This window comes from Leishmania infantum, chromosome 21 (genome assembly GCF_000002875.2).
Source record: "Leishmania infantum JPCM5 genome chromosome 21".
In the NCBI taxonomy this organism is placed as follows: domain Eukaryota; phylum Euglenozoa; class Kinetoplastea; order Trypanosomatida; family Trypanosomatidae; genus Leishmania; species Leishmania infantum.
In genome coordinates, this window is record NC_009405.2 from 208,373 (window position 1) to 216,427 (window position 8,055).

The 8,055-nt window shown below is 54.3% G+C and overlaps 2 protein-coding genes across 2 annotated transcripts; both read right to left on the bottom strand.

Annotated features, from left to right (window-relative positions):
- Positions 1-580: 580 nt before the first annotated feature.
- On the bottom strand, positions 581-1,027 carry LINJ_21_0750 (conserved hypothetical protein; the record flags this gene model as incomplete). The annotated part of the gene is made up of 1 exon (XM_001465343.1): positions 581-1,027. The coding sequence occupies one exon, from the start codon at positions 1,025-1,027 to the stop codon at positions 581-583; it is 447 nt and encodes a 148-aa protein (XP_001465380.1).
- Positions 1,028-4,704: 3,677 nt separating this feature from the next.
- Positions 4,705-6,570, bottom strand: LINJ_21_0760 (putative dual specificity protein phosphatase; the record flags this gene model as incomplete). The annotated part of the gene is made up of 1 exon (XM_001465344.1): positions 4,705-6,570. One exon carries the CDS (start codon positions 6,568-6,570, stop codon positions 4,705-4,707), a length of 1,866 nt encoding a protein of 621 aa, XP_001465381.1.
- Positions 6,571-8,055: the final 1,485 nt, after the last annotated feature.

An 8,055-nucleotide genomic window follows, 5' to 3' on the forward strand; every position in this document is an offset into this window, starting at 1 on the left:
TACTCTGTCGTTAGCATGAGTCTCTCACTGTGCCCTAAACACACGGCGACAACTATGCCGTCTCACCATTAGGCAACGGCGCAAGAGAGAAAAAAAAAATAAAGATCTTCGCGTGACCACAGCGGAACGACGCGCAAACGTTTGTGAGGCGAGGGAGCACACAGACCGCTCCCGCCCACCCGCCCGCCTCACTCGTGTGGGCTGGTGTGCACCAAAGTCTTTGTTTTCCGTGTATTTGCTTTGTCGTTTTCTGTTCGAGCCAAATTCCGCGACGCTCACACGCGCTGGCGGCGCCACACCGCCCACGTACAAAAAGCGACACCATTGAAAAGACAGAGCAGAGTAGATCGGCCAAGGACCAAAGGGAGATGAATAGATGGATGGATGGGTGGGTGGATGGGTCGTGGAGACAGTAGGAGGAGGAGAGCCAAACACACGCTGTTGGTCACTCCCGCACTGCGACCCCCCCGCGAGAGAAACACGAGGAAAACAGCGGAGAAGCGCGCTGTCTGGCGGGGCGTGTGATACGCACCCACCCTCTCTCCCTCTCTCTTGTTCCCTTCCTCTCACTCTCCCCTCGCTAATGCTTGCCGATGTCCCAGACATAGCCCATACTACGGAACACCACGCGGCCGTCCCGCACCACCAGCAGCTCTTGCACCGGCCTCTGAAAAAAGGAAGAGAGCCACGGCCCGAGAATGGGAATGAATGAAATGCGCTCTCTGTCGAGGACGTGCACATACCCGTTGCGGGCAAATGTGCGGGACGTCAAAGGTTGCAGCCCAGAGGTCCATGTGATGCGCAGATGCTCTCGCTCCTGTGCCTGCAGCGCCACTGCCGCTGGCAGCCCGCGCACCACACCCCAGAAGCTCGCAAAGTGAGCTCGCGGTGCCAATAGGCTCAGCATCTCCTTTGTCTCCCTATCATCTTCAGCCATCACAAACTGCTCCGCCACCTGCTGGTTCCGGCGCAGCCAGCCATCCGAGTCTTCCACAAAGTACCTCAGCTTGCGACCATTGTAAGACATGTCTATCAAAGAAGGGACGGCTTAGGAGGGTGGGGGCCAGCGAGAGGCTGCCCGGCTTACTCTCCACGAGAATCACCTCGCAAAGGTAGAGAGGAAGGAGTGAACAGAGCGGCCCGCTTTACCATGGAAGACACCCCGGAACACTCAAGCAACTGCACGATAACGCCACAGATCTGCGTCGGCGTGTGGATCGATGTGGGTGGTGGGGTGAGACGAAAGTATTCTAAAGTTTGCAGTGCACATGTATGTGCATGTGCATATACATATCTCTGTGTGTGCGTGTGTCGCGGATATCATCCGGATGCGTGCCGATGCTAGGCGTTGTCGATGGCATGAGAGAAGAGGGATGCGGTAGAGATACATCTTGATCTAGTTTGGTGGTGACCGGTGTGTGTATGTGTGAAGGGTGAGTGTAGGTCCGTCGAATGCAGACTTGCTTACTGGGAGTATCACTCGAAATCCGCAAGGGGGACGCGAGTATGCCTCTGCGGGATCGATATGCACCACATACACATGCACATGAGTTCAACGTCCTACCAAAGCGTGCTGACCAAGTTGACGGGGAACATGACACCCCTGCGGCCTCAATCCTTGATCTTTTGATTCGTGCTATTATTTCTCCCCCACCCCCACCCCTGCTCAGGAGGAGGAAAAAAAAATACGCACACATACACCACGCCTGCACCGGGACAGAGCAGCCACGGAAACGCCTTCAGCAAAGACCCAAGCACAAATTCTCTCTGAGAGAGACCAACACACACACAGGCTAAGAGCTGCCGGGCAATCAAAATATGGCTTCCGCCTCCGTGTCTCATGCAGTAGACAACGACAAGGGGTGAAGAAGGCATACCAATACCAGGAGGCACAAACAACACCGAAAAAAAAATTGTGTACAATGCCGATGCATCGACCCACCACATACACAGAGAGAGTCGTGCACGCCGAAGGAAAACACACGGGAGGAATATATATGATAGAGGACGGGGGGGGGCACACACGCACTCGCGCACTCAGAACCAACAAAGGAGCCAAATCGGACATGAAAGAGATACGAAGCTAAAAAGGCAACAAAGACGAAACGGGTGACCCGACAACGAAAGCACTATACGCCCCACCGAGCGAGCAATCCGGAAGACACATGACAAGTGATCAGAGAGAAAGACACAGACAAAGACACAGATGGGGTGGGAGAACACAACAAAAACAACGAAATTTACGCGGAGGAGATAAGAACAAGCACAAGGACTATACAGAAGATGCGGAGACAAAGGGAGGGGAAGGGGGGCGGGGCGGAAAGGGTGGCAAGTTGGTAATGTGAGAGGAGCATTAGCTGGGAGAAACGTTGTATATTCCTCGCATGTACGGAAAGGGGCAAAAAAAAAAGATTGAGAGAAGACAACGCGTAGCAAATATTCCGGGCAGTGGCGACATTCGCCATGACCCCTTTTGTCACTTCATCGTTGCCGCTCCCCTTCCCCCTCACCCCACACACACACTTCACCACGCTCCCATGCGCATTTGTCATGTCTCTACGTTTCTGCCCCTTTCTTCGTGCGCTTCTCTGCCTCTCCTTGTTCATCTTAAGTCGGTGAGGGACACGTGCACCACACGTGTGTGTGGGTGGGTGCGTAGTCACGGTGGCCTCCAGGCGGAGATGGATGAAATCTACACACACGCACACAACAAAAAAAAACGAGACCATCGAATCAGCAACGTCCTAGAATCAACCATCCAACAAAGGCGGCGGGGAGCGAGAGAAAAAGACTGCGAAAGATGAAGTAACAGTTTTAGACTACAAGCAAGGACCACACCATATAATAATAAGAGAGAGAAAGAGCGGAAACTGGGTGGTGATGGTGGTAGTGGTGTTGCGTGATGGAGTGGGTGGGTGGGTGGGTGAGTGGGGATATTTCTCGGTGTCTATGTGTGGGCAGCTTCAAACACGAGTGACGTCACGTTGCATGAAAAAAAAAAACATATAATACGAAAAGCACAAGAAAAAGAGAGAACGCCTTGAAACACGTTTTGTGCAATGTGTGCCCGTGTGTGTGTATGCGTCTTGTTGTGGCGGTGGTGGTGGTGGCCAGCATGCGTGAAACGCAGACCCCTCATCCCTTTTTTTTTTGAATGTAGTGCGTGAGGAAGAGACAGGTCATGTCACTCGACCTCTTCGCCATCGTCATCAACCTGTTCGGCCATCAAAAGTGAGAGGCGCATGGTAGAGCGCGAGGCACTTCTGCACACTACCATCTGCATGACGCTAGAAAAAAAGGGAAGGGGACTAACTGGGGGCTCTTGTGCAACGGGTCTAGTTCTTCAGCACACTCTCTGCAATCAAAGAGGAGGAAGGCATGGAATGAAGGAGGGAGGGAGTGACATGCAGACCCGCTCAAGCTGCCGCTTGTTGGTTGCCTTATAATCTGTCCCACTCGTTGCGACAAGTGGAGAAGTACGCAAAGAAAAGGGCAGAAGAACAAAGACAAGCACACACACAGGCACGTGAGCACTTGATAAAGTAGACTCACGGCAGAGAAACGGAATGCAGAAGGAAGAAGCAAAGGACGGAGAGCACACAGAGCAGACACTCTCTTCGAATGTTAAAGACAGCAGAGTGAGGAAAGGCGGAGTCCAGCGCTGTCACTGACAAACCAGCAAAACCACTGCCTGCCCCCTACACGCAGCAGCGCGCATCAGCACGAGCTACAGAGAGAGAGAGAGCTACCCAGATCACACGACAAAAAAACTCTAGAGCGTGATACAATGATAGAGGAAAACGAAAAGAGAAGCGGCGAAGGGCGTTGGAAGGGCGTTTCCGGGCCACACAGTAAGCATCTCGACTCGTTTCACCCATCCTCTCGTGCCCCCGCCTCCTTCACCATCTCTCCCTTATCTCGCCCCTGTACTCAGCACACGCGCTCAACTCTCTTCTCTTCTAACGCCCCCCCTCTCCCCAGCCCAGTACACGGAGCATGTCCCCACGCACATATACACACACAAGACACGAAACAACAAAAAGGCATCTGCCAGAGATCTTGCACGTACACGAGTGGGCGCGCACAACAAAAGCACGTAGAATTGAGAAATGCCATCATCGGAGCGTGCTCTGTAGTACTCCAATACGGTGATGTGTGTGCGTGCGTGTGTGCACAGGAGTAGGAGTGAGTGGGCGCTGCACCGCTGGATGCGCTTTTGTCTTTAAAAATCTGCTTCGTTCAAGAGCATGAATGTAAAGGCAAAACAAGAGAAAGGAGAGATCCTTTTCTTTTTCTTTTCCTCCTCCTCTCTGATGCGCACGCGCAGAGACCCGCAGCAGCAGCGGCAGCAGCACCTCTAAAGCGGTACACAAGCACAGCTGAACACAAACAAAAAGGTACAAAACAAAGCAATCAAAAAAAAATCGGCGATGGAAGAAACAGACCAGGCGACGGGGGTGCGGGGACTTGCGTGTCAGTGTCACCATGTTCTCTCTTTCTTGTACGGTCGATCCGTCCTGGGGATGTGTCACGCAGCACACACCACCAGACAAAGAGTAGAACAAAGAGGAAAACAAGGAAATGGCAATGGACAGGCACGCAGGTGCAGGAATTCATATATATATATATACACACGCAGAGAAAGAGAGACACATGAGAGACCTCGGCCTCGATGAAAGGGTACAGGTAGCGAGAGTGTGCATATTAAGCCTGCCTCCTCGATGAAATCACCGGCGGCGGCTGGCGCCGCACCGTCGACGTGTGTTTGGAGTTCGCCCCGTTCGCACCACCACTCGTGCCGTTGCTGTCGTTGCTCGCAAAGGAGTTGTTCAGCGAGCCAGAGTTGGGATCCTGGTGCTTCTGCCCCTTAGGAGAGCGAGTGCGGGAATGCGGCTTGTCCTCTGTGCCTGATTGGGTTCTCCCACCGCTCGGCGACCGCTTCGCTGTCAGGTAGACAGGCGACATGGTGCGGCGCCGGCTGCCACTTCGCGAGCCTGTCGCGTGGTCGACACCCCGGCGCGATGGTGACGGATTCGAAGACCGTGGGGCACGGTAGCTGGGCTCCGTGGCGGTGCGAGGGACAACGGTGGAGCGATACGGCGCGATCCCGCGATAGCTTGCGGCCGACGGTCGCCCCACCACATCACGAGTTAGTCTATTGCTAGCCAAGGGGCTACTTGTGCGAGGGGTACTTCGTACAGACGTAGGATTGCTGAGCCCGAAAGAGCTGCCGACCCACGCAGACGTCGGCATGGAGACGGAACTCACCAAGGTGGTGCTGCCAGGGCGGCTGGCAGGCAACGACTGTATCCGTGTGTGGCTTTCCTTGGTGGTGACTTTCTTATCCTTCGGCGTCGGCAGCGGGGACCCGTTGCGGTACTTGTGACTAGACCCGAGCGTAGCAAACGGCGAACGCAGCTGCGTCGGCGGCGCCAGTCGCGCGTAGTCGATGGACCGGATCGACTCAGCAGACGATCGCTGCAGCTGCGGCGGTGCGGGGCCCCCTTCTCTGTCCCTACCTTTAGCGGACTTGTCCTCAAGATGAGAGAATGAGCTGTGCGTGCTGGAGGCTGGCGCCGATGCTCGCAGTGCTGAGGCCCGCTCCACAGCTTTGGCCAACACCCCTGTACTCGTCTCTGTCGTCCCGCTGTGAACTACCGGGAGAGACTGACGCCCCTTGGGGCACGTGCGCGGATCAGACTCCAACCGACGAGAGCAAGGAGACGTGCTCCGGCTCAGAATACTGGGTAAGCGGCGGCCAGCGCGCAAACACGAGTGGCCGCGCAAGCCCAGGAAGCTACCGGGCTCCGCCGAGGCCGGATCTGCGGGGAACGATGCCGCGCAGTTGACAACAGGGCAAGTCGTCCGAGAGTCCGCATCCGTGCCCTTCTTGGTGTCCACGAATGTAATATGTGCCTTTGTTGCCTTGCCATTCACGGGATTGCCCACGTCAACCTTCTCGGCGCACTGCCGATAAAGGTCATTCGCCATCTGATCCTTGTACAGCAATCCGTTGAGGAGGGTGTTGCGCAGCATCCACTGGTCGTTGTCGAGGCCGAATTGGCTGTCGTCTACGTCCTGAGCAAAGATATCATGATCCACGTCGTGGCGCTTCGCAAACTGGCGCAGCTGCCGCTGGAAGTGGGGCTTAATGTCGGAATCAGGGTGCGCCATTTTTAAGTACAGGAGTGCGCTCTCTAGCTTCCACCCATACTTCATAATCATGTATGCTGCGATAAGGGCAGGGCTGCGCGAGTTGCCGTACACGCTGTGCACCAGAACGCACTCGCCTGCTGCAAGAGCCTCATCGATGAACTGCACCGCGCGGTGAATATTGTCGTCGGCAGCATCGAAAAGAATGGTGGTGCACACCGAGCCGGCAGCATCCTTCCAGGGGAAGGAGAGGTAGCTAAAGCCTGGCTCACCAAGGAAAAAATCGGCGACCTCGGCACCGGCACAATTAATAATGTGAGTGATCTTGTTCATGATCAAAAGCGTCTTGTCTGCCGCAGCACCGGCGTTGCCGGCAAAGATGCCGTCCTTGATGCGCACCGCAACTAAATCGTCCATCTCGCGTCTTCTTCGTTTCCTGAATCAGACCTACCGAATGTATGAAATTACGCTCGCCTTTTACTTGACAGGGCTTCGCACACGCTCCCGAAAATGAAGCTAACAAAAAAAAAAACAGCGAGAGATGAGGGGAGCAAACAAGAGCAGGTGCGCCGACACGCGCACACACGAGAGTTGTAATGAGTGCCCACCTCGCAAGAGTGGCACTTCGCACAAAAGGAAGGGGAAAGGACAGCAAAACAAAAAAAAACGAAGCACTCAGTAGTTTGACTACGGTCTCACTCAGCATGTACGGAGTCGCAGAGGCCAGCTCTGGGTCTTCTTGTGTCTGCGTCTGTGTGTGCGCGCGCGCTTTCTGTTTTCTTCTACAACGAACGTTGTGGCGAGAGTAGAGAGTGGCGGAGACACGAGAAGACAAACAACGGAAGAGGGGAGGAGAACGGAGACAACAGAGGGGATTGAATGCATACACACAGAAAGAGAAAACGTTGCACCGCGGCTCACTACGGGACGAAAGCAGAAGACGACAGCCTCGATCGCATTGGGATGAAGCTCTAAGGAGTTGAACAGGGCAGTTGGCATCGCATCTAGAGGGGGATGCGCCGTGGTAGGCACTCGACTCGGCAAGATCCTGATCTCTTTCCAGCGACTCGCTGAGCAACAGTACATGGCAGGCGCACACGACATTCTTACGGTGGTGCGCAAGCACCACCGCGCATCCGTTGCTGCGTCTTCTTCACAGGAGGTACAGCAGCGTCCCCTTCACCCTTTCTTGCTTCTTTTTTGTTTTCGGTTTTGGTTTTAGTTACACTAGTTTTAATAGGCTAAGTTGTGTACTTGCGCTTAGGTGTTCTTCTTTGGTGCGTGTGCGTGTATCCTCTGTGCTTTATTCAGAGAGGCAAATAGCACCTGGGAGTTATTTTGTTCTCCTCTCCTTCGCTCGCCCTCTCCCCCTCTCTCGTGCATTGTGCATTTCGTTTTTTCCTTTCTTTTTGGCTCCTTTCGCCCCACGCGCTACCTGCTGTACAAGCGTAAGGCGCCAAGACCCTTCGTTTTTTCTCGCTTGACAGCAAGCGTTGAACGGTCCCTTGTTCCTCCGCAGGGTCCGCGCTTGGTGGTTTTTTCCACGCGCCCTCAAGGCTGCTCCATATCTCCTCCTCGTGCTCTGCAATCACGTGCACACCACCACCACCCCCTTCCCTGGCTTTCCTCGTCTTTGAAGAGAGCCACCACATAAAATAAGGGACAACAAGGGAGGGAAGGGTGGTGTGGGTGCAAGAGGATGAAGTATAGGAAAAAAAGAAAGAGACATGTGAGCAGTGAAGTGAAAAGACGAAGACAGGTGCGTAGAAACCGAGAAATAAAAGAGCCGGCGACGCTGAAAAAAGCATCAACATAAAACGAAAACACCCAAAGGAGAACGTGTCAGAGGAAAGGTGGAACAATGAAAGACAGCAAGCGAAAAAGACAATGACAGTCCCTTCA